Source organism: Bos grunniens, chromosome 2 (genome assembly GCF_055505025.1).
Source record: "Bos grunniens cultivar Pamir isolate PY7600 chromosome 2, Bosgru_T2T1.0, whole genome shotgun sequence".
NCBI lineage: Eukaryota > Metazoa > Chordata > Mammalia > Artiodactyla > Bovidae > Bos > Bos grunniens.
This window is the reverse complement of record NC_141166.1, coordinates 75,284,088-75,311,094: the sequence shown is the minus strand read 5'-3', so window position 1 is coordinate 75,311,094 and position 27,007 is coordinate 75,284,088. Positions and strand designations below refer to the sequence as shown.

General features: G+C 35.4%; 1 protein-coding gene across 1 annotated transcript in view; it reads left to right on the top strand.

Moving 5' to 3' along the window:
• Positions 1–24,985, top strand: part of MCM6 (minichromosome maintenance complex component 6) — a 34,972-nt gene extending 9,987 nt beyond the window's left edge. The window contains exons 7-17 of the mRNA XM_086351257.1: positions 776–926; positions 3,539–3,680; positions 5,840–5,981; positions 6,684–6,791; positions 7,833–7,988; positions 9,774–9,902; positions 11,637–11,798; positions 19,414–19,549; positions 20,180–20,335; positions 21,071–21,210; positions 24,239–24,985. Of these exons, the coding sequence (XP_086207383.1) occupies positions 776–926; positions 3,539–3,680; positions 5,840–5,981; positions 6,684–6,791; positions 7,833–7,988; positions 9,774–9,902; positions 11,637–11,798; positions 19,414–19,549; positions 20,180–20,335; positions 21,071–21,210; positions 24,239–24,355 (1,539 nt within the window). The 3' untranslated portion in view covers positions 24,356–24,985. The remainder of the gene's footprint in view (positions 1–775; positions 927–3,538; positions 3,681–5,839; positions 5,982–6,683; positions 6,792–7,832; positions 7,989–9,773; positions 9,903–11,636; positions 11,799–19,413; positions 19,550–20,179; positions 20,336–21,070; positions 21,211–24,238) is intronic.
• Positions 24,986–27,007: the final 2,022 nt, after the last annotated feature.

Genomic DNA, 27,007 nt, shown 5'->3' with positions numbered 1-27,007 from the left:
AAGCTTAAGAAAGACATTACCTGAGGCTGCCGCAAATTCAGTGTTAAGGGCTTGGGTTGAGATTTGCTCTTTAGTTCTAAAACCAGATTTTTTCATGCCTTGTTTTCCTGACCTTAAGGAAAAGTTTTACTTATTTTTGTGTGTTAAAGTTCAGTGCTTTAAGCGTATTGGTGCTATTATTATTAATGGTGGTTTTTCTGGAGGTGGGGGTGGTCTTGTTTGTTTTTTAATTGTTACATTTCCTCTGTCACACTCCTTGAGAAAGTACAAATAGAAAAATTTTGTAATCTGGGAAATAGCTTATAAATTACTCTTTCTGAGAGTGATTGACCCCCTGGTATTATAGTGGTTGAGAACTTAATTTTGTTTGCAGGGTGGGAAAGCAATGAGAAAAAGTTTGGAAAATAGTCCAGTGTTGGGAAATGAGTGCACATAATAATTCTATTCATTCTCATCTTCATAACAACGATTACCATTTTATTATGGCTCATCTCTTGAGCATCTGGATTCATTTAGATAGCAATGCAAAACAATGGTGGTAGCTTTTTTTGTTATTTATAAATCACTGGACAGATGACAAGCTCTTTGGTATTTTGGCTAACTTAGGCCTTTCTGGTTAGAAGGTTTTTTTTTTAAAAAAAAACCTTTACAGGCAACAGATTTTGACCTCCCAGGATGTATTTTGTTTGTGCTGATGTTTCTTCTCTTTCACATTATTTTGACTATTTCTATATTTCAAAAATCTACTATTTTTTTCCTTTCTCCTCCCCCTCAGTTTGGAGGAAAAGAGCTCCGAGATGAGGAACAGACAGCTGAGAGCATTAAGAACCAAATGACTGTGAAGGAGTGGGAGAAAGTGTTTGAAATGAGTCAAGATAAAAATCTGTACCACAATCTTTGTACAAGCCTGTTCCCTACTATACATGGTAAGAAGTCTATCTGTGAAATAAGCTTGAAGTCAAAGTAATGTTTGTAAAACAGCAACATGTGACTTCTTAAAATACACAAATCAGATGTTAAAAGGTTTTTCGTGGGTTTAGAAGGAGTTCTTAAAAGTCATTTATAAAAGGACAGATATTACGTGATTCCAGTTAAAATGAGATACTTAAAATAGGTAAATTCATAGAGAAAGTAGAAAAAGATTACCTGCTGAGGAGAGAAATAGGGAATTGTTTAATGAATAGAATTTGTGTTTGGGGTTATGAAAAGTCCTAGAAGTGAATGGGTGATGGTTGTAAAAGATAGTGAATGTACTTAAACCCCTTCTGAACCCCTTAAAAATGGTTGCAGTGGTTAATTTTATGTTGTGTGTATTTTGCCAGTTTTCTTTTGAAAAAAGAAGAAATCATTTAGTCTTTTTCTGGCTTTAGGACAGAACTGCACTTAAATATATTCTTAATGCCAGATTAACATCCTGATCTCTTTTTTCTTGTTAGTTTTCACAATGGGAAGAGATTTCATATTTTTTTTGGTTATATGTACTGTGCCTAAGCCTGGCATGCTGCAGTTCATGGGGTCACAGAGTTAGATACGGCTTAGCGACTGAACAACAACTGTGCCTATACTTTGTGGTTTCTGCTTTCACACTTTCTTAGCTCTTGGTTACTAGCTGTTCACTGTCATTAAATCCCTTGTGCGTTGAAGGATAGGACTAACTTTTCAGATCTCATGCTTTATTTTTGTTTTTTTTCCATCCCTCTATATTCAGTTGACGGAGAAGGCAATGGCAACCCACTCCAGTACTCTTGCCTGGAAAATCCCATGGACAGAGGAGCCTGGTAGGCTGCAGTCCATGGGGTCGCTAAGAGTCGGATATGACTGAGCGACTTCACTTTCACTTTTCACTTGCCTGCATTGGAGAAGGAAATGGCAACCCACTCCAGTGTTCTTGCCGGGAGAATCCCAGGGACGGGGGAGCCTGGTGGGCTGCCGTCTCTGGGGTCGCACAGAGTCGTGTCTGGTGGGCTGCCGTCTCTGGGGTCGCACAGAGTTGGACACGACTGAAGCGACTTAGCCGCAGCAGCAGCAGCAGCATATTCAGTTGAAGTAATGGCAAGAGTTCATAAGATTATGGTTATTTGTCTTAGGTATGTATTTTTAATCATTGAAAATTAGCCTTTTTTTCTGCTTAAATATTTGGTCAGTGTAATTGAACTGAAATCCTTAATATTAATAATCCTTTGTGGGTTTTAGAGTATCCTCCCTTAGAATGAGTAGGTATCAAATTTTTATACTGTTCCATTCCCCCACCATAAATTAATCTATTGCTACTTAACAAATTATCCTAAATTTAATGGTTTAAAACAATAAGCATTATTTCATACAGTCTGTAGGTCAGGAATTTGAGGGAAACTTAGCTGTGTGGTCTTGGTCAGTCTTTGTAGATTTTGTAGCCAAGATGTCACCTAGGGCTGTAGTCATCTGAAGGCTTGACTTGAGCTGGAGGATCCACTATAAAGGATCCACTCACTCTTATCTGTCAGTGCTTGTTGTTAGCTGGAAGCCTCAATTCCTTACCATATGAATTTCTTCACTGGACTGTTTCAGTGTCCTCATAGCACAATAGCTGGCTTCCTTCAGAGCATGCAGTCCAGAAGAGCAGAGCAAGGAGGAAGCAAAATGCTTCTCAAGACTTAGTGCTAGAAGTTATACACTTTCTCTTCCACCATATGCTATTTGTGGGAACCAAGTTACTAAGCCTAGTCACACTTTAGGAGAGGAGAATTAAGCTCCATCTAGAAATGAGGATTATCAAATAATTTGTGGGCTATTTTAAACTACCACACCTCCAACTCATTTGTTTCATACAGGTTATAAGTCAGAGAAATTTTGTTTTTGGAATGGATTTTAAATTTTCTGCTTCTGAGAAGTCCTTTCTGTACATGTGCCAGCATTTCATTGATGGCATTCACAGAAAGTCATAATAATTAAGACAGAAGAATGTTTCTTCCAATACCACATTTCTAAAATTTGGTGTTGTCTTTTTTTTTTTTTTAATCATTTCCTTCTTGTATTTAAAAATAGTTTTTAGAAGCAGCTGTAGACCACATTCAGCATCTTGCCTAATCTATATCAGTTTAATTAGCTTGTATTTATAGGGTCACTATTCCTGATACAAAAGAGGTAAGTCATGGATCATTTCCTGAAACTCTTGATAGAACCGTATAACCTGCAGTTGGAAAGAACTAGCAAATATGGTAGGCTGTAGTGGACATAGTTTATTTATGGGGAGAGATATTTGAGGACTGTGACATAGGGAAAGACTTTATGTAGGAAGCAGGACTTATATACAAGGAAAAACTCTTAGAATGGTGAGCATCAGCATCTGCTTCAGGTGAAGGTATTAGTACAGTGATAGGTGACTTTACATTCATAGGACGAGAACCAAGATCAAAATGAGAAACCAGAAAGATATTTTTACTTTGGTCTTAACTTTGCTTCAGCTACCTCTGCACTTTTGGTTGGTAAACATGCCTTTGTAGTGTCCTGTGAAATTGTTTAAACTCATGTTGAAAAATACCTTGGGTTTTTATTTCAGGTAATGATGAAGTAAAACGGGGTGTCTTGCTGATGCTCTTTGGTGGTGTCCCAAAGACAACAGGGGAAGGGACCTCTCTTCGAGGGGATATAAATGTTTGCATTGTTGGTGACCCAAGTACAGCTAAGAGCCAGTTTCTCAAGTAAGTGCCTGCGATAGTACAACAAAGAAAACAATATGCATAGTTGCAGGCTTTCAAAAACTCTCTTGGGTTAAAGTCCACCTTAATTTGTTAAGGAGAATGTAACAACATTTTACAGATTGTGGAATACGTAAAAATTGTAATTACAATCCCACATAGAATTCTTTTAATCTTTGTATAAAACTCTTTGAATGTATGAATATATATATATTTCCATGGTTATAAGTCACAGCATGCATATTTTTAATTTTAATTAATACTTTAAATTCTTTTCGATGTTTCTCTATTTTCACAATTGTTTTTTGTTGGCATATTATAGCTTAAAAGATAATTCCCCTACCCTGATATTAGACAATTTAACAGAGTAACTTATTTTAATGATCAAATACAGTGAACATCATAATGTGTATAAGTTTTTATTAATTTCCTTTGGGTAAATTCCTAGGCATAGGATTGCTGAGATTAAGAATACAAATGTCTTCACAGTTCTTATACAGGACACAGTTTCCAAAAACAGTGTGATAAAAATGAGGCATTTTGTGCTGAACTTACCAATATGAATTTAGCAGTTTCTGCTTATTTTTAAAAGGTATAAGTACTTGCTTACTTTCTTTTTTTTTTTTTTTTACTTGCTTGCTTTCAAACTTTTAAGAAACTTAGAGGTCAAGATAATGGCAACACAAGCACCTCTTGTGTTCTTGGTGCTGTGTGAGTCTGTGTATGTGTGTGTCTGTGTATTATGTCATACCCTACCAACATTCAGACAGGCATATAATACTGTCTTTTTTTTCAGGGAGGCAAACAAAACTCTGAGTCTCAGTAAATTGTCTAATTCCTTAGAGCTGACAGGTGGCTCTAAGCCATGAATTCAGCTTTTGATTGCAAAGCATGTGCTCTTCATACTGTATCAAGCTGCCTTTCCTTTATTTGGGAAATTTTTAACATGGCAGTGTTCTAGAACATAAAATTTTTGGCTGAAGTTTTATAATTAAATATTATTTCCTTCAAGTATATCATGGACTGAGTTCTAGGTTTGAAGATAATAGTCCTATATTAAATGAACTCTCTTTATTTTTCTTCGTTTCTGTTGCTCCTGCCTCCCATCTCCCCATTGCCACCACAAAAGATGTACTACAGTGTTGCCTCTGAGCAGTATTGTGTTGTACCTGATTATATTTGCTTTTTAACGATATTAAGTCTTTTGATCCATGAACATGGGTTATCTTTCCATTTATTTAGGTCATCTTTAATTTCAGTAATGCTTTGTAGTTTTCAGTGTATGTGCCTGTGCTTCTTTTATTAAGTTTATTCCTAAGTATTTTATTCTTTATGATGCTAGTATGAATAGAACTGTTTTCTTAGATTCATTTTCAGGTTGTCACAAGTGTGTAGAAATACAACTATTAAACTTTTATTTTGCAACATGCACAAACTGATTTATTCTAACTGTTTTTGTGGACTTACTAGTTGTGTTTTAGTGGATCTAACTTGTCTGCAAGATCATGTCAAATGCAAATAGTGATAGTTCTTTTTTCTTTCAAATCTGAGTGCCTTTTTCTCTTTCTTGCCCAATTGCCCTGGCTGAATCTTTCAGTGTAATGTTGAATAGAAGTGGCAGGAATAGACCCCTAAGTCTTATTCCTATTCTTAGGGGAAAAGCATTCAGTCTTTTACTAGTAAGTATGATGTTAGCTGTGGGTTTTCATAGATGCCCTTTAGCAGGTTGAGGGAAAGCCTCTTGTAATTACTTGAATTTTTATCATGAAAGGGTATTAGATTTTTTCACATTTTTTTAACATCTATTATAATAGATTCCCTTTTTTGGAATAAATTTCACATCTATTCTATTTTTGTTGTTGTTTTGTTTGTTTTCATTTTTTAAGTGCAAGGTCTTCTAATAGATTACTGGTGCCAAACTATTAATTGATGTTTTTGTCGTGTATGAATTTCATCTTCCTTGACAGGAATGGATTTAGTCTATTCAGAAGACCAAAGGAGAAAAGACTTTCTATTTGATCTATGGCATTTATCTTAACTGCATTTTCTTAATGCTTTTTCCAAATGTTCTCTTAAATACTTGATGTAAACTGTATCAAGCTGATAATCCTGAAAAGGATGCTTTATAATCATATATTAATGAATATGATAACCTTGAACAGGCACGTAGAGGAATTCAGTCCCAGAGCTGTCTACACCAGCGGCAAAGCGTCCAGTGCTGCTGGTTTAACCGCTGCTGTTGTGAGAGATGAAGAGTCTCATGAGTTTGTCATTGAGGCTGGAGCCTTGATGCTGGCTGATAATGTAAGAACATTTTACCTGATTAGATAGAAAGAAATCAGAATATCACCTACCCTATCAATAAAGACCTATAAGTTCCTATTAAGGTGTTCTTTTTCAAGAAAAAATAAAATACTTTTAGTAAATAATTTATGGTTTTATTAATCTAGAAATTGAGATTATCATCATTAGTCAACACTTTCTGAACTTCTGTAGAATATATTGCCTGCCCTGAGCTTGTTGTTTGCTATGACTACTAGTATGTCTCAGCACTTTTTCCTTTCTAGACTGTGATACATCTATGAGTATATCTATTGCATTTTGCATGTATTTGTCATAGATCAGTTAGATCTGTGAATGCATGTAAACTGTAGCTGTAGATACAAACATGTTCCAATTTCATCCTTCACTTTGAGCCTAAAATCAACACTGAAGTGATCCAGAATGTTTTGACCCTGAGATTTACACAACATTTTGATGTTGAGTAGAACTGCAATAAGTAACTGCCTGTTTTTAGTTTTGCCCTTAAAGGGCAAACTAGAGTTTAAAGTGAGTTGAAAGTTGTATGGTTCCCTTGGGGATCGTGTACTGCCTTACTCTAATAGAGGGAATTGGGATTGCTTACTTACCTTAGTTGTTTAAAGTCATTATGGTAGCAAACTTTGAGTTTCCTTGCCATTTGACATCTGAAAGGAAGTTTCTTATGCCAGGCTTATTTGATTACAGGGTGTATGTTGTATTGATGAATTTGATAAGATGGATGTGCGGGATCAAGTTGCTATTCATGAAGCTATGGAACAGCAAACCATCTCTATCACCAAAGCAGGAGTGAAGGTATGTGTGTCCACTTCTGTTCCACTGCATCATGCCTTAGCCTTGTAGACGTGTGTAGCTCTGGAGATGATCACTTGAATAAAATTCATTACTTCAACATGAAATGCTGTTTATTGAAATGGAAAACACAGCCGTGAGGCTTATTAATCCAAATTACAGGTGTTGGGGGCATAGCTCAGGGGTAGAGCACCTGACTATAAATTACAGGTGCTGTTAAAGGTACTGTGAAAATTAATTTATGAAACAAAGTAGAGGAAGTACTGGTGAAATTTTTAGCTCTTTCAAAATTTCCTCAAAGCTTCTCTGTAGTCTTCACTAAAGTGTGCTTCCAATTGTAACAGAAATAAAGTTGACAAATCATTTAAATGGAAATAATAAGTACAATATTATAATTAGCATTAGAGAGAAATAAAACTTTAAAAATAAAAGTAATACATTCAAATAGTTAAGAAAAATGTAACAGGTAAATATAAATTAAGAGAAATCTCCTCCTCCCAGCACCAGCAGATACTCAGAAGTATCTGCTGAGTTTATGTCCCTTTTAGGAATATTTTATCATAAATAAGCATAATGCACATAAAGTTTTATTCTTTGCTCATTTAACTTTATAGTTTTATTTTGGTAATCTTTCTATACCAGTATGTATTAGATCCACTATGGTTTTTTATTACTCCATGATTTTCACTTGTATATACCCCAGTTTGACTCATAGGTAGGCTCTTATAAAAAGAATGATGTTTAGGTCATTTCCAGCCTTCTGTATTACAAACAACATTGTAAGCATTGTACGCCTCTTCCTATATCTAGCTGCAAGATCAATTCTTAGTAAGAAATTCCTGGCTTAAAGGGCATACACATCATACTAGCACCATCGTATGGGGATACCTGTTGCTATATCAGACTTTGATTTCGATGATTCAGTAGATGAAAGATGATATCTTATTATTTTGGTTTTCATTAATTATGAATGATGTTGAGGTTTGTCATATGCCATTCCAGTTGTCTTTAAACCTGTCATGATTTTTTTCCTTTTGTGGTCAGGCTACTCTGAATGCCAGGACATCCATTTTGGCAGCAGCAAACCCCATCAGTGGACACTATGACAGATCAAAATCATTGAAACAGAATATAAATTTGTCAGCTCCTATCATGTCGCGATTTGATCTCTTCTTTATACTTGTGGATGAATGTAATGAGGTAACTACATGAGCCGTCCCTCTGAGCTTCCTTGATTATTTCCAGTTTGAGTAATTGATCGAGACAAGCCTGGAAGATGTACTCGTGAAGAATTGGTGCATGCGTTGGCACTGACCTTTCATATCTCTGAATGGCACAGGATTAGATAGGTTTATTAAGCAACTCGGAATCACTTTAATTGATGGTTCTGTTTAATTGTATTAAGGAATATCAAGTTTGTTGTTTTTGTTGTTGCTTTTTAATTCTAAAAAAAAAAACCACAGTTCTCAACCATACCCTTTAATATTTTTATTAGACTTTTGTTTGTTTTTTCATTAAGGTTGAAAAGAATTCGGATACCAAACAACTTTCCTTTTTTTCCACAAATTATGAATCATTTGTCTCCCTATATCTTCCTGTCAAATTATCGTATGTGTCACATTTTTTTCTAATTATGTAGCAGTTTTAAGACTGAATGTAAAATTGTGGATTTACTTACATTCTGACATATTAGTATTAGAGTTGAAAGAAAGTGAAAGTCACTCGGTCATGTCCAGCTCTTTGTGACCCACGGACTGTATAGACTATACAGTCCATGGAATTCTCTAGGCCAGAATACTGGAGTGAGTAGCTTTTCCCTTCTCCAGGGGATCTTCCCAACCCGGAAATTGAACTCAGGTCTCCTGCATTGCAGGCGAATTCTTTATCAGCTGAGCCACAAGGGAAGCCAAGTATTAGAGTTACTTAGACTTAAATATTTAACAATGTTGCATATCTCAGATGTATGCAGAACTGCAGAATGACCTTAGAAGGTAATATTGTACTGTACTTGTAATTACTGAGCATGGAGAGTCTACATTACTTTAGGCAGAATACATAACTCTTGCTTACAGTAAAGTTTTAAATTTATCTAAATAAAATTTGCCTTCCATTAATGTGAATGTTAGAGAGTTTTCATGTTCTATCTTTGGGTTTGGTTCTTTTCCTTCACAAATCTATATAAAATGTTTAACCCAGTCCCCACCCCCCATCGTTGGGCATTGACTGATTTTCATATATTTATGTCTCTACATAATTTATTTACTTTTAACTTTTTAATTAGAAATAATTTCAAACTTACAGAAAAGTTGCAGGAAATACAATAATGAATATAGTACCCATATACCCTTTATTCAGTTCACATAGGTTTTTGCCCTATTTGCTTTACCATTTGCTCTGTGTATCTCTACATTTTTTCTATACCATTTGAGAGTAAATTGCATATTTTTAGTATGATTTTATTCAATGTTAGTAACAGTTTTATGATGTTATCCTCATATATTCATAAGTGGCAGCATGATATCGTGGCTAGGAGGACATATTCTGAAGCTAGACTCTTCAAATCCTTGCTCAGTTACTAACTGTGATGTTGGACAAATTACTTAATTTTTTCAGGCCTCAATTTACTTATCTGTAAAATGGGGTAATGTTATCTACCTAATAAGGTTTTTGTGAGGAACAACAGTTAAGGCAATAGAGCCTGGCGTTTACTGAGGGCACTACAACTCTTATTTCTGTCAGATTAGGTAAGTCAGTTAATTTCTTCAGGAATAGTCTTAATTAGAGTAAGGCACAGCTATACACTGAAGCATTTGATTTTGGATGAAACTGGTATTAAACTTTGCTCAGAAACTTGAACCCATTAATATATCTTATGGTGGCATATTAAAGCTTGAGGTTATCATGCTACAAATAATTTCTTAATGCCTGGGATAGTCTGGAGTGGATGTTATAACTGATCAAAGTGATTTTCTTGTTTGGAATTAGGTTACAGATTATGCTATTGCCAGGCGAATAGTAGACTTGCATTCAAGAATTGAGGATTCCATTGATCGTGTGTATTCCCTTGATGAGATCAGGAGGTATCTTCTTTTTGCAAGACAGTTTAAACCCAAGGTAACCTGCCCTTTTGTACTGTATTCAGGCATGATGAGTATGTGGCATTTAAACAGATGTGTTACTTGGAAATTAACTGAACCTGATTTGAGGATTTTTTATGGCTGGTTGATTGGCTTGATCTGGGGGTTTGCTTGGGCTTTTTTGGGAGGGTGGGATAACAGTTTATTTCTTTAGCAAAAACGTCTTGAGAAAAAGTGTTTTAAAAGTCTGAAAAATTCCATTTCTTCTACTAATTAGGTGCTAATAAAAAGGTTTTTATGAGTGAAGAGTTTTGAATAACCAAACAAACTAGATTTTATTTCAATCATTATTCCTAAGAATCTTAAAATTGTGTATGCTTAAATCAGTAGTCTACAGATGCTCTTGAATCTTTCTCTGAGGAAAAACTTGGATTCCTCTAGTTCATTGTAATGAACATAAATAACTACCTTTACAGTAATTAATGTAGATCTTTGGATTAAACCTGCACTGGATTCAGGGTGCTCACTTGGACATTTATTTTTGTTTGTTTGTTATTATTTTTTTAATTTATTTATTTCAATTGGAGGCTAATTACTACAATATTGTAGTGGTTTTTGCCATACATTGACATGAATCAGCCATGAGTATACATGTGAGCCTCATCCTGAACCCCTCTCCCACCTACATTAAAAAAAAAAACGACATAATGCATATGTTGTTTGGCATTTTCCTAAAATAGAATATAGAAAAAATTTTCATTTGATTCTTGTTGAAATGTCTACACTATTTCTGGCTTGACTTTTGGGAATTATGCTTAGATTTTAATCATCTATCACCTTCACTTGATAATCCATAATATCAGAATTGAGTCTCATTGTCCCAAGGAAAGGGTAGAATATCACTTTTGTTTGCAGAAGCATTTGTTCTCCATGACTAACCTGGTTCCTCTATAACTTTGGCTTGCTTCCTTAATACTTAGTTCCTTGCTCTGAAAAACTGAGTATCCTTTAGTTACTTTGTTGTTATTATTGAACAAATGATAAGGTTTACTGAAATAGCTGATATGTATATCCCAAGTGGATACCTGAAATCACAGATAGTACCAAACCCTATAAATACTATGGTTTTTCCTATAAGTTATTAGCGCAGTAAGAGAATATCTAAATGGCTGGCATCACTACTCCTGCACTTGGGAAGCATTAGTGAGTAAAAAAGAGTTACTTGAACATAAACACTGTGTTGCCATAACAGTTGATCTGACAACTGAGTTTGCTACTAACTGACTAATAAGCAAGTGCCATATACACTGTGGATACTCTGAATAAAGGGATGATTCACATCTTGGGTGAGACATTGGATAGCTACTAAGATTTCATGACACTACTCACAACAGCACACAATTTACAACTTATTGTTTCTGTCTGAAATTTTCTATTTAGTATTTTTAGACTACAGTTGACCATAGGTAACTGAAACAATAGAATGTGGAGAAGCCACAGAGTGGCTTGAAATACTATTGAAATACTTACATATTGAAATACTAACTCTACTGTCTTCCTATTCGTAAAATTAGTGCATGGAATTCATAGTCCTCCTTCGTGTTAGTTTCTTTTGAAAGGTATTTCAGGACTAATTTCTTGTCATTGATTTCAAAGTCTTGACCCTCTCAGTTCCCCCAGAGTATCTCCATCTGGGAACCTTTTAACCTTCATGTTTAATGCAGCTTCCATTAAGTAGAAATGCTCTGACTTCATCATTGTTCTGAAACAGATTTCTAAAGAGTCAGAGGACTTCATTGTGGAACAGTATAAACGCCTCCGCCAGAGGGATGGTTCTGGGGTAACCAAGTCTTCATGGAGGATTACAGTGCGACAGCTTGAGAGCATGATCCGTCTCTCTGAAGCGATGGCTCGGATGCACTGCTGTGATGAGGTATCAAAATCACTTTAACATAATGGGAAAGAGAAATTGATATTTGGCTTTAAGTGTGTTTTTATTTTTGGTATAGAACATACTAGCATTCACTGCAGATTTATTTTTATATAACTGTTGAGTTCTCATAGAATACATGACTCCTGACCCTGGGGGCTTTCCCTTAAAGAAGGTTGCTGTCAAGCATTTATTGAATGTAGTAGTTAGATTAATGAGATAATCATGACATAGATTATAGAGTACAAACAGAGGTGAGTTCAAGATTAGTGCCATTCGTTCAATAAAGATTTAAACCTTACAATGTTTAATCCTTACCATTTAAACCTTAACAGTATGCTAGGCTTCTGGGCATCAGATACAAATGTGATAATGTTGCCCCCAGTCACCTAAGAAGGGAATTTACCTCCTTAGTTTCGTATAATGTGTGGATATTAAATTGTTCTTTGAGCCCTGGGTTTTACAGGTACATGTCAGTGGGTATTTAGGGAGTAAATGGGGAGCAGTATGGAAGGATATTCACACCCTTATCTCTGCTTCATGAAAACCAGCCCTGCTTTATATAACTTTATATTTTTAAACAGTGTAAGATTTGTTTGAGGAAAGAGTTTGGCTATTTTTCTTAAAATAGTATGATTGAGGTATAATTCACAGAAGAGACTGTACAGCTCTGACTTTTTACATACACCCTTGTGGCCACCCAGCTCAGAATATAGATTTATAACATCTTAGGAAGTTCACTTATACCCTTTCCCAGAAGTAAGCACTGTGGTGACTTCATTCACATTTTTGTCCCATAGATTTCATTTCTCAGGTGTGTTTGTTTAATTTTCAGATTCTCTGCTATAGCGCTTTACTGTTTACAAAATTCTTTGATACTGTCTTGTTCTTTGAGTCTTCAGACATTTAATGGACATCTTTATAGGTTAAGAGATGAATAAAAGAGCCCCTGTTTTCCATTGCTGATAATTTGGTGGGAGAAGACATATGTTTAATTAAATATGTGAAATATGAGAGAGGCTATTATGGTAGAGTGTCATCAGCAGAGAGTATAGAGATCAATAAATTCTTTCCTAAGTAAGATGGAGGGTTTGGGGAGATGCCAACATTTGAACTGGATCACTGAAGGGCATATGGAATTTTGATATGCATTTTTAGAGTGAAAGGAGGAAAGTTTAGCAAGAATGTAGTGGAATCTGCAGAGAAAGAATAGGTCATGGTGGAGGGGAATTCTTAAAAACTATGGTAACATTTGTACCATTTTTTTTTCCCATTGTGATGTTTCCTAAAATGAGTGTCGTAGAACTGATGAGTCTTGGAGAATTTGTTAGATTTTTCTTCCCTTTTTTTTTTTTTTTATTTAATTTTTTTTTGGTTTTTTAGTAGGTAGAAAATTCACATGATATGAAAATAAATATGCATATATACACAAATATATTTCCTGAGTAAAATTGAGTGTTTTGCATATATTTAAAAGCCATCTCTACTTCCTTTTATTTTATGATCCTATTCTTTGTTTATTTTTACTTACTTTATTATACAGGCCTCCCCTAGTCTAAGATTATAAAAGAATTCTCTCAGGATTTCCTCAAGCACTTAGATGGTTTCATTGTTTGTATTTAAATCATTCGAACATTTGGTATGTATTCTGCTGTAGGATGTAAGCTATGAATCAGTTGATTCTTTTTGAGCTAGTTTCCTAGTTCCAGCACCACTTGCTGAACAATCTATCTTTTCCACACTGGTTTGGTATGCTTTTATTTTATATTAAATTCTTGTGCCTGTTAAAGTCTCTTGAATTTTTTTTCTGTTCCTTTGGTCTTTCAACCTTCTTTTGCATTGGTGCCACAATATTTTACTCAGAGGGGCTTTATATTTTAAATGTACGGCTAGTTCCACTGCATTGGTGGTGTTCTTTTTTGGCTGTTGTGAACTTAATGACCTTAGGTGTTTTTTTTGTTTGTTTGTTTGTTTTTACTGATATTTACTAAGAGGAAAGCATCCTAGGAACTTGTTTGAAAAACTTGGGAATTTCCCCTTCTCTGCCCCTCCTTTGCCCTCCCCACCATTGCCTATCTGTTTTACATATGGTCATATAAGTTTCCTTGTCACTCTTTCCATGCATCTCACCCTCTCCTTCCTCCCCTGCCCTCCATGTCCATTAGTCTCTGTTCTCTATGCCAGTGTCTCTATTGCTGCACTGCAATAACTTTCTCAGTACCATCTTTCTAGATTCCATATATATGCTTTAGTATAGGAGGTTTATCTTTCTCTTTCTGTGTAATAGGCTCTAGGTTCATCTACCTCATTAGAACTGACTCAAATGCTTTCCTTTTTATGTCTGAGTTATGTTCTGTTGTATATATGAAATACACAGCTTCTTTAAAACCTGGGAACTTTTGAAGAAAGCACTAACCATTCTGTCTCTAGACTGCTATTCTCACCTACAAATTCTGGACTTGAGCTGCAGTATGTCTAGGCTCCAGCCACCTCTGCTCACTTCAGACTGGGCCCTACAATCCTAATTGGCAAGAACCGATTCTTTATTTATTTATTTTTTAAAATTTTATTTTATTTTTAAACTTTACATAATTGTATTAGTTTTGCCAAATATCAAAATGAATCCGCCACCGGTATACATGTGTTCCCCATCCTGAACCCTCCTCCCTCCTCCCTCCCAAGAACCAATTCTTTAATACCTATCCTGTTGCTCCTGTTTGTCCTGAATTCAGTGGTTTTTGTATACTGACAAATTCCTTGGTTTGTCTGAAGGCAAGGGGAGAGTCTTTATCAGCAATCAAGGACCTCTCTGTTCAGTCCTGAAATGGGTTTTCCTCCAGTTGCATGGCTTGTTCCTATACTTGTGCTACTAAATGTATGAAGCTATGTAATTATACCACCCCTTAGATTTTTTCTAACTGTTGAATATATCATGTAGTAAGGAAATGCATTATACCCTTAAAGCTGTCTATTCATTTATCTTTGTTTAAAAAATCTGAACATAGGGCCAACATATACTTGAGCTCAGTGTTTGATACTCAGTTTTTAGTATTTTTATACTAAAATAAAAATAGTATACTACCAAATTATAGATATTGAGAGCATGTTACATTTGTTAATAAGAACTGACATCTCAATGATGATTTTTCCTATCTAAGAAAACAGGATAGCAATTAGAATCTAGTTTATGCCACTAAAAATTGCAGCTGTTTAAAACAGAAACAATTATTTTTTTTGCTCATGCTTCATGTTCATTTATGTTAGCCAGAGGCTCTCTTCACATTGCTCAGAAATTCAGGCTGATATAAGTCTCTGTTGACATACACTTCCATGATCATAGAAGATAGAAGAAAAGGTGAATCATACACCGCTTCTTAACCTATCTAGAAATGACATGGCACTGCCACTCAAATTTCATTGGTTAGAGGAATTAACATAGCCATGCCTAAGTTCAAGTGGTTAAAGAAGTGCTTTCCTATCAAGTGGCTAGAATGAGAAAAGCAAACATTTGTGAACAGTTCTGATGATTCATTCTTTATCTTTCCACTTAAGTTTTGTGTTGTTTCATTTAATGGCTTTTAAAGTTTTCCTATGATTTTTGCATAATTCTTACTGAATTTATTTCTTGGTATTTTGGTTTTTTTCTTGGTATTGAAGGTAGACTTTTTTCCATTTTATATTTTGACTGGTGGTTGCTTGTATATATCAACTATTGGTTTCTGTATGCTAGTTTTATACTATATGAAGCCTTTAGTTTCTTTTTCATTCAAGTCTATTGATTTTCCAGATTTTCATTCTTTTTTCAAATGATAAATGGTTCTAGTCTTACTGAAAAAGTAAACTTAATCTTTTCCCATAGACTCTACTAATTTACTTTGGCTTTTGCTATTGCAATATAATGTCTAATAATTATGAAATTAGACATTTTTTTCTTGTTCTTAGTTGGCTCTGTGGCTGAGATATGTTTTTATCAATAAGAACTATACATTTATTATTCATATCTTGAATATTGCTGTCAGGAAGATTGTTTTGTTTTTTGCCTAGTATCTTTTTAGTGTTGTATGTCTGCTTAGTCATTCAATCCAACTCTTTGCAACCCCATGAACAGTCACCCACCAGGCTCCTCTGTCCATGGGGATTCTCCAGGTAAGAATACTGGAGTGGGTTGCCATGCCCTCCTCCAGGGGATCTTCCCAACCCAGGGATCAAAATCAGGTTCCCCACATTGCAGGTGGATTCTTTACTGTCTGAGCCACCAGGAAAGCCCTTTAGTGTATATGAGTTAATCATGATTTTTTTTCTCCTGGATCTATTAAAATGAAAATAGACTAATATCAAGGCTTCCTGGAATAAATTCCACTCTTTTAATGCATTTGGCATTTGCTTGCTGTTACTTAGAATTTTTAAACAGTACTCACAAAAAACCATGGTTGTTACTTCATTTAAATTTTTGGAAAATTTCCCCATTTTTCCTCTATCCTAGAATGGTTTTCCATTGTATTAAAATGATCTGCCTGGGAATGCCCTGGCAGTCCAGTGGTTAGGATGCCGCTGCACCTCCACTGCAGGGGGCACAGGTTCAGTCCCTGGTCAGGCAGCTAAGGTCCTGCATGCTGTGTGATACCACCATAAAGTGAAATAAAAATCTGCTTTTACTGATAGGAATTCTCAAGTAAAACTCTTGAGCCTAGATATTCTCTCTCTTCTTAGGTCAGTTTTGGGTGAGCTATATTTTCCTGAAAAAAAGTATCCATTTCTAAGAGTTTGCAGAGTTTAGTAATAACCAGTTAGAAAGTATTTTTTTGGTTGCTTGTTTTAGTACTACATTGTGATTAGACAATTTCTCATTTAGTTTCTAGGATGCTTTCTGTGTAGCCCAGTGTCCTTGTTTGTTTTCTTTTGGGCTGATGGGTCTTGCTTTCTCTAGTTGCAGCAGGTGGGGGCTACTCCTCATTGTGGTGTACAGGCTTCTCATTGCTGTGCTTCTCCTGTTGCGGAACACAGGCTCCTTGCACGTGGGCTTCAGTAGTTGTGGCATGTGGGTTTAGTTGCCCTACAGCATGTGGAATCTTACCAGACCAGTGGTTGAACCCATGTGCCCTGCATTGGCAGGCCAATTCTTGACCACCAGTGAAGTCCCCAGTGCCAGTTTTCATAAATGTTCCATGAGCACTTTGAAGGAAGGCCTAGTTCCCTGTTTTCGTGCTTACCTGTGTGCTCAGTTGAATTCAACTCTGCGACCTTGTGGACGCCAGACTCCACGGTCCATGGAATTTTCCAGGCAGGAAATACTGAAGTGGGTTGCCATTTCCTACTCCACGGGATCTTACATCTGTGAAGGGGGAAGTTAACTTATTATATTACATAGGCCTTCTGTTTTTTTTTGTGGGGTTTGTGGTCTACCATATCTTCTCTAAAGTGCAAGTTTAAAGTGTGTTATGAATACTTTTTATTTCTCTACCAGTAATATAGTTTTGTCTCTTTGAATTTATCCTTTTACCTCCTATAGTTTCAGCTTTACTAATATTGTTCTCTTAACTGACACATATCTTTTCATTTTGATGTGTACCACCTAACTTTCTTGGTCTCATTTATACTTTTTGGCCTGAACTCTTACCTTGCTTTCTTTTTCTGATATTCCTTTGCATAACTTTTTATTATTTTTGGTCATTTCTGAGTAAGTTAAGTGTGTATACACACACACATAGCATAGAGTTCGGTTTTATTTTGTGATCCAAACTAATATTATTTTAATGTATGTTAAACCCATTTACATTTATTGATATGAGAGAGAGGGTTTTTCATTTGTTTTCTTTTTATAGTTGAAATGATTTTTCATTATGTGGTAACTTTGCTTTTGCTTGTATGTGCAGTTCTGAGATTCAGAAAGTTTACGTTTTATTTTAGTGGTTACTTTTGTTATTATAATTTTATATTATATCCTCCATTCTCTATTGGTTCCCTACCAGGAAGAGTGTTAAAACTAGTGTGTTTCATCTTCCTTTTTCTTCCCTTCCCTCTGAATGGCATGATTTTAGTAAATTTTACAGCTTTCCTTTGCACAGTCAAATGTAGTTATCCATCACTTGATTTATCATCTTTTGACTTTCATTTGTTATGGGTGGGAGGCAGTCAGCAAATTCACTTTGAATCTCCCTTTACGTAAACCCTCTGTCTTCAGGTCATACCATATACATTGTATTCTGTCACTCTTAATTCCCATGCTTGTTTTTTAAGTCATAGTTTTTTTAGATAAATATATGCGTAGCTCATTGAAGATAAATTTGTTATGATTTCCTAATTTATCTCTTGGCTGATTGAAATTTGGTCCTTTTTCAAGGGTTTGGTGGAATAGATGAGTTCATGGGGCTAACTTTCCCTGAGTATTATGTGCAACAGGGTTATTTGTAGTCTTTACCTGAATGACATATTGGCTTGACCTACAACCTATGTCTCATACTTTCTTTTCGTACGAATTTTTCTACTGTATCCTGACATTAGTTGTTCCTTTGGGGAAATCTGAGGCCAGCCCTTGATTATTAATTTCTCCCCCATAAGTAACTGGATATTTTTCTCTTCGTAAACTATTCTTTATTTTTATAGACCAGTAAGTTTACTAGGATATGTCTTGATATTGACTGCTCTAAAATGCCTTAAAAGTTTCCTTGCAGGCAGTAGTGTATTTAAAAAAAAAAAAAAAGTGCTCTGCTGGATTTATCTGTTGTTATGGGGCTCAGCTAGTTAGGAAGGGAGTATATTTAGAGAGACTGTTGGTTATTTATATAAGGACTTAAAACAATGCCCCCTGCCCCCAAAATAGACTTGTAATTTTTCTTCTAAGTGAACTTTTTTGTTGAGGCAAAACATAAGTACAGAGAGTGCACAAATCACAAGTGTACACAGTTCGGTTAGCTTTCAGTGAAATACCTGTGTAATCTACACCCAGATCAGGAAGTCGAACATTCCTTATTAGCATTTCCAAGACCTACCCTTTGAGCTTTTTCTTTACAGTCACTGCTACCTGCTTCTCTGAGGATAACCTTTTTCTTTTCTTTATTGCTGTATAGTACTCTAACCATACTTTTCCTAATAGTTGTTTTCAATCTTTTTCCCCCTCCCAGTTGTGGTTAAAAACACATAACTGTCAGTAAGTGTGTCATAGTGATTGGCTCATTCTTCTATTAAAATGGACATTTGTGAATAGTCTCCAGTTTGGGTCTTATGAGATGTACATGTCTTTTAGTTCATCTGATGTATATATGTGTACATTTCTGTTCAGTGTATACCTGCGAGTGGAGTTATTGAATTATTGGGTCATAGACTGTATGCATACACAATTTAGTAAAGACTGAAATGATTTCCCACAATGGTTGTAATGGTTTATATTCCCAAGAGCAGTGAATGAAAGCAGTGTACATCCTCAACACTCAATATTGCTGGTCATTTTAGCCATTCTGGTAAATTTATGGTTTGCCATAAATATCTCATATTTTTATGTCATGTGAGAGGGAGAGTGTGAGAAAACAAAAATGTCACTGAAATTTCATATGCAGAAAATCTGTTTGGTATATCAAAAAGACTGGCTTACTGGTTTACCTCATCATCTTGATTGGTTTAGGTTCAGCCTAAACATGTGAAGGAAGCTTTCAGATTACTGAATAAATCAATCATCCGTGTGGAAACACCTGATGTCAATCTCGATCAAGAAGAAGATGCCCAGATGGAGGTTGATGAGGGCCCAGATGGCATCAATGGTGAGGTGTCTGTTCATGACTGTTCTAGAGTTAGGGGCCAAAATGTTCTCTTAAGATATCGTAATAAAAGTACACTTACTGATGGTTATGAAGTCTGTGTAGCAAAAAGGGGAAAAATAGATAATGAATTTTATTAACTGTTTATAAGTTAAAATATAATCAAATAGTTGATATAAAATATATAAGCTTGAAAGACTTGAGAGAAAATACACCAAAATGGAGATAGTGGACTTAGTATTGCAAATGCACTTTTAGATCATGAAATCTTTTATCTCCCATTCTTCCCATTTCTTCCAAATGAGTTTTTGTCTTCACTAGTAGCATTTATAAAATTGCTTCTAATTTATTCGTACAGTTACTGAATACTGGGTATAATTATATGGTTGTTTTAAAATTAGTATTAATGGGGAGGGAGGAGGGAGAAGGGTTCAGGATGGGGAGCACATGTATACCTGTGATGGATTCATTTTGATATTTGGCAAAACTAATACAATTATGTAAAGTTTAAAAATAAAATAAAATTAAAAAAAATAAAATTAGTATTAAAATATGAATAGTATATTTATAAAAGCACCTGGTAGGGGGGTATTGGCACAGGAAGAAGATTCAAACAGTTAATATTTCACTTAGGTCATGCTGATAGCCCTGCTCCTGCGAGTGGAATTAACGGCCACAGTGAAGACATGAACCAAGATTCTGTTCCAAAAGCCTCCTTGAGGCTGGGCTTCTCCGAATACTGCCGAATCTCTAACCTTATTGTGCTTCACCTCAGAAAGATGGAAGAAGGTGAGGCCATACCTAGTGCTGCTCCTGTGCTGAGTCATTTACATAAGCTGTATTCACATAAACTGCTGTGGTTTGCTAAAGATTGTGTTGTTTTGTCAGAAGAGATGATAAATTTTTAAGACAAGCTCACTTTGGCAAACAAAATCTGAGGGAATGTCAGCATATCTACCAACCTGGATGTTTTCCCTACAAGTTCATTGTCAGAGGTTTATGACTCATTTTTATTAATGTCCTTGGCCTATTCTAATATTTGTTAAGCCAAATTTGGGATCTGATAATATATAAGGAAGCACTTAACAAATTTTTTGTAGATGTAAAATCTTCCTTCTTTACAATGGCTTTGTTTTAAATGGATGGAATCCTTCATTCCCAATTTATGCTTTCAGTTGCTGTTTACAAACATTGTCTGGGTGGTGAAGCATAAGAAAGTGAAGGAAACACCTTCATACTTTGAAATCATAATAGCTTTAAGAAACTTATTTCTTATCATCTCTTTTTTTTAAAATTTTTCTTTTCAGGATAAAGTAAGGATACTTTAATTGAACTAATATGGAAGGTTATTTCAGGCTTAAGGTGGAACATTGCAAACCTTATTTTAGCAAATATGTTTTCTGACAGATTGGTTATCTAATCTATACATTATTTTGTTTGTTGTTTATGCAAACTCCAAGAATTGGCAAAACAGCTTACTACCAAGATAATTTAATCCTTTTTAAATGAATTTTTTTGTTGCAGAAGAAGATGAGTCAGCATTAAAGAGGAGTGAACTTGTTAACTGGTACTTGAAGGAAATTGAATCAGAAATAGATTCTGAAGAGGAACTGATAAATAAAAAGAGAATCATTGAGAAAGTCATTTATCGACTCACCCACTATGTACGTATATAATTAAGTTTGCTGGGGTATTATTGAGGGAAGGTTTTCATGTTTCATATCTTTATAGGTTCCTTAGATGTTCATTTATTTTGAATCCTGAGAGTCTAGTCAGAATTAAAAATTGTTTAAGAGACTTACTAATTAACTGACTTATTTCTTCTGCCAAAATAAGCAGAATTTATGTTAAAGCTGGGAAAGTGAATTTAGGGTCTTACTATTTGAGTGTTTTTAACCTTTGTTTTTTACTCTACCATAAACCTTCAAGCGGCCTGACCACTATCATCTAAATTCTGCATTTTATCCTTCCTCCTGTTCTTGTCTCCCCCTGTTACCCAGTTTACTGTCTGTCCCATATATTTTTTCTTATACTTGCCAATTCACTCATTCTCCTTTTATAATACTTGCTTGGCAAAACTCCAACTTTGGTTAAAACTAGTTTGTTTACTATACCTATATCTAAGAAGTTAAAAGTATCTGAAGAAAAGCATACAATCATATACTCACTCTTACTTTACATTAATGACCACAGATCTCAAATGGACAGTTCTTAACTTCTATCTTATCTACTTCACAGTAGCACTGACCTCACAGTAGCAATTCCTGCTGCCATTACTTTTCCCTCATCTGTTCATTCTCCTATTTCTTAAAGGACCATTACATATATACCGTCTCACTGCTCCAATCAGTTGGCTATTTTCAGTATTCAACCTGTCAGCACCATCTGTCACAGTTGATCACTCCTAGAAATACTTTGTTTGCATGGCTTCTGAGTCACCATATTCTCCTGAGTCTTCTCACTGTTATTTTCTCCTCTTCTCTCACTCTCTCTCTCTCTTTTTTTTTTTTTTTTTAAATTTTGAGCTGTGTGATTCTGTTTTTTCTCTTTTGGCCACATAACATGGCATGTGGGATCTTAGTTTCCCAGCCAGGGATCGAACCTGTGCCCCCTGCAGTGTAAGCACTGAGTCTAAACCACTGGACCACCAGGGAAGTCCCTCCTCTTTTATTTTCCTGACTCTTTCTCTTGTCCCTTTTTAAATGAAGTACTATACGTAGTCCTCAAACCTCTTTTTCTATTTATATTCATTGCCTAAGTGAACTCATTTGGTTCCATGAATTGAGAACCATTTGTGATGACTCCCATATTTGTATCTCCAGCTCTCACCTGCCCTCTAAATTCCTAATGTATATAGCTAGCTGCTTACTCACAAATTAATAAGCATCTCACACTCAATGTGTTCAAAACAGTTACTTCCCTGTAGTTTCACTTACTCAGTTACTTTAGGCCAGACATTTTAGAGTTAACTTTGATTCCTTTCCCCTCACAACTTTCTTTTATCAGCAAATCTCATGAACCCTGCCTTCAGTATTCTCTCTTCTCTCTTCACCACCATCACAGCTACCCAAGCCACCATGCCTGGAGTTCCACAGGTGCCTCCTAACTGTCCACCCTTGCAGTGCCTCTCTGCCCATCAGCCAAACAGATCTTTTAACAAATGAAATTGTTCTAGTGCCCTGCCTTCCTTCCGCCATGTTTACCATGGCCCACAGAACTTTCTACACAAGCAGGCCCCTGCCCACCTCATTGTCTTCATTTCATAGCTTCTTTCCTTTCCAATTCTTCACAGTGACACTGGCCTTGTGACTGTTCCTTAGACACACCAAGTATGAAGGCTTTTACACTTGCCCTTTGTTTCTTTCCCCATATTCCCTCCTCCATTCTAATGTCTGCTCAAATGTTGCCTTCTCAAAGTAGTGCTTCTTGCTTAATCTGTTGAAATAGCAGACTTCCTCCTTGCTGTCACCCCCTAACCCTGCTTGTTTCTTCAAGTGTTTATCACTGCCTGGCAGTATAGTCTTTGTTTAGGTGTTTAATAATGTGCAGCCACCATGAGGGCAGGGACTTTATTTTGTCAATCCCCCTAGGCAGTGGTGCCTAGCTCAGAAAGGGTTCAAATACTTGTTAAATGATTGAGTTTTTCTGTTCAAATGGCAGAGATTGCATTTAACTTCACAGTGCTCACTTGATAAATACAGTTGTCACACATCAGAGTTTATCATCTGATAAACTATTTCCCTGTAGAACTAGATGAGTCTGTGATTACAGGTGGGGGGATTTTAAGAACTATTCCATTCAAAATTTAATAAATAATATGTATAAAAATAGAGCTGAAGTGGGGTGGTGTTGTGCTCAGAGTTGTCTGTCTAGTAGACAATATGTTTGCATCAGGCCAGCCCTTCCCTTCCTAGTGGCCCTGGAATCAGTGTTAAGATAAAAATAATTCATGCAAAAAATCCACATTGGGACACATTGTAAAACTAACTGATCTAAATTGGGCTTACGTTTTTAAGTTTGATTCACCTCCTGAGCCAATTTGGTACAAAAGACTAAGGAACTTGTACTGGGCTGGTCAAGTGTGCTTTCTATGAAGATGTGTTTGTACATAGAGTACTTGAAAGTGTCTAATCCATCTTAATGGTATTAGTTAGTGCTCATACTGTTGGAGTTTTCCATCTTAGGATCAAATCACTATTTCCTGAATTCCTCTCTATGGGCCTTAGGTAGGAGTCCTTGTTTGTGGACATATTAGACTGACTTACAATATCATGGCTTCAAATCTGTCACCAAGTTTATTAAGCCAAGTTTATTAAGCTTTTTTTTTTTTTTTTTAACTAGTTAATAGATCAAAGTGAAAATTTTTATGTTAATTATCTTTAGATTCTACTTCTAACTGAATTATGAATGGGTGGTATATGAAAGAGTTCAGTGGCCGGTAATTAAAAATTAACATAATATTAAGTATTAAACACTTTGAATGATAAATAGAATAGTAAACATATTTATCAGGATTTATATAATTACATGATCATAAAATCATGTTTTTTGAAGTTATTTTTAAGTACATGATGTGATATGCTAGGGAACCTGGTTAAAATCAGACATTTAGAAGGAGGGTCAGGTCTTGTGTATCTTATCATTCTTAATAATATTGCTAAAGAACTGAGGACAACCATTTGTATTTCATAGGATCATGTTCTAATTGAGCTCACCCAAGCTGGATTGAAAGGCTCCACAGAAGGAAGTGAGAGCTATGAAGAAGATCCCTACTTAGTAGTTAACCCTAACTATTTGCTTGAAGATTGAGCTATTGAAAGAAACTGGAGGAACTATGGCCCTCCACCTCGGGCCTGGAGTCTGGATGGAGTTCTGCTAGCCAGAGAAATGCTTCTGGGAGCAATGATTCAGGAAGATTTACGTTGAGGAACAAGAACCAAGTTGATTGTCCTATCCTATATTGTCATATTCCTTTTATACCAACACAGGTTTTATCCCTTTGTTTAGTGTGCTTCTTGTCTAAAAAAAGTTGGATTGCAATAATGTGTTGTTTCTATAACTAAGACCTTGTGTTTTCATGTGTAGAAAAAGGTCTGCTGCTTATATGTTATGTGATATCATATTGGAGAAATAACTTTTTTCAAGTATCAATTACTGCTTTTTTTCACCAGAAAAAACTTTTTCAGCAGTTGTCTATTAGATTTATTTCTAGTCTACTCAAATTATTGCTTCCATTTATTCATGAATATAGAAAAGGGATGGAAATATGACATTATGGTAAACATTTACACATAACTTCCTCTGAGGAGAGTCCTTATTAGAATTTGATAGTATGAAAGCTAAGAGGCCTTGGAGATGACTTTTAAAAGTTAAATCAAGTTCTATTTGTTTTTTTAAGAGAGTTTATGAAAATAAAAAGTTTATTATACTTTTCCACTACTCTTTAGTAACTTTTAAAATTTCTATGTTCTAAGAGTAAGGTCTCAGAATTATTTTCTAACTGCTTTTTTAAGGGAACTTTGATCATTTTCTATATTATAACCATCCTTAAATTTTTTCAAGGAAAATTATTGCTGTTTATGATACTAACAGTCTCTGAGGCTTTAGCTTTGATCAGTATGTTCATGATGTACTTGTTCCTATTGTTGCAGCTTTTGGCAACAGATGGAAAATGTCATTTTTCTATATATACAACCACCCTTAAATTTTACAGCATTTTTCTAGGAAAAGAATTACTGCAGTTTATATTAACAGTCTCTGAGGCTTAGCTTTGATCATAGGTTCATGGTGTAGAAGTTACTGTTGTTGCAGCTTTTGACAATAGATGGTATTTGGGGGTCTGTGGGGCTAGTCAGGGAATGTTTATACATGTTACTCAAGTTCTCTAATAGAAACTTCACTCACCACTAAAGATAAGGGAGATTGGAAACAGAGAAGTTGCACAGTTAGCAGATACAGGGCATAAACTTGTGTGAAAACTATGTTACTAATTAATGGGGGTAGGCAAGCCTTTTGAGACAAGAAACTTCAGTGTACAGGATCTCAGACTTATTGTTGAGCAGGAGCTGCTGGAGTAAGGCAATGGACTAAGACAGAAGGTTCCAGAAATAGGTGATAGGAAGAACAACTAGTAAAAACTCAGAAAACCGCAAGAAAGAGTTCCTTCCCTGCACCAGTTCCCAATTTGATAAAGAAGATGGGGTAAGGCGTTTCTGAATAGAGAAACAGCCTGACAGGAATTTAAACTTCAGTTTGATCAAAGGAAAGTGTGACGGCCAGGAAAGATGAGTTCCTTAATGGTGAATCTGTCTTCTCCCCCAATTTTGCTATTAGTGAAAGTGGGGACTCTAAAGCAAAGTGAGACAGTTAATAACAACTAAAGTAAGTTTTTATACATCTGAGTAAGTGTGCTTACATTTTCACACATCCCCTCTATCTACATGTTACTTGTCAGAGAAGTGAAGTGGCTAATGATGATGGATTATGTATAAGATCTTTATGAAGAAAATTAGACAAGTATTTAGTAAGTGGATAGATGTAAATTGTTTCTGAAAAGGACATCTTGAATATTGTAAATTTTCAACCATAAGTTTAATCTAATTTCAACCAAATCCCAACAGATGTCCATCAGATAGGAAATGACTACATAAATTATGATACCAGCCATGCTCTCTGCATTATACAAACTAAAATGAGGGAAATGAAGATGTTTGAAATGGAAATATCTCTAGGACGTATGGAAAAGATGTGCAAATAAAGCCATGGAACACCTGAATATATGACACAAATATTAACAAACCTAAGGGAAAATAGACAGCAAAACAATAATAGTAGACTTAAGTATCCCAGTTTTCATCAAAGGACATTATCAGTAAGGAAGCATAGACTTCAAGTAGTATGTTTAGACCAGATGAGCTTAACAGGCACAGACCATTCTGTGCAAAAGCAACGGAATACAGATTCCTCTTAAGCATAAATGAACATTTTTCAGGATAGATCATATGTTAGGCCACAAAACAAATCTTATTAAGTTAAAGATGACTGAAATAGGCATCTTTGCTGACAATAATATAAAACAAAACTACAGGCAGAAACCTCAAGTTTTCACAAGTATGTAGGAATTAAGCAACATCCTACTTAACCAATGAGTCAAAGAAATCAAAAGAGAAATTTAAAAATGAAACACGAAAATGGAAAAATGACATAGCAAAACTTGATGGGAGGCAGCAAAAGCAATCCAAGAGGGAAGTTCATAGGAATAAATGCCTTTATCAAGAAACAAAGGTCTCAGCCTAACTTTATATCTTGGGTGGGGTGGGAAATAGAGCCCAAAGTTGGTAGGAAAGAGCAATAAAACTAAGCTGGTTTTTTTTCTTTTTAAGGTAAAATTGACAAAACTTATAACTAGACTCACAAAACAAATGGAAGATAAGTTATACCACAGAAATATATAAAGAATCA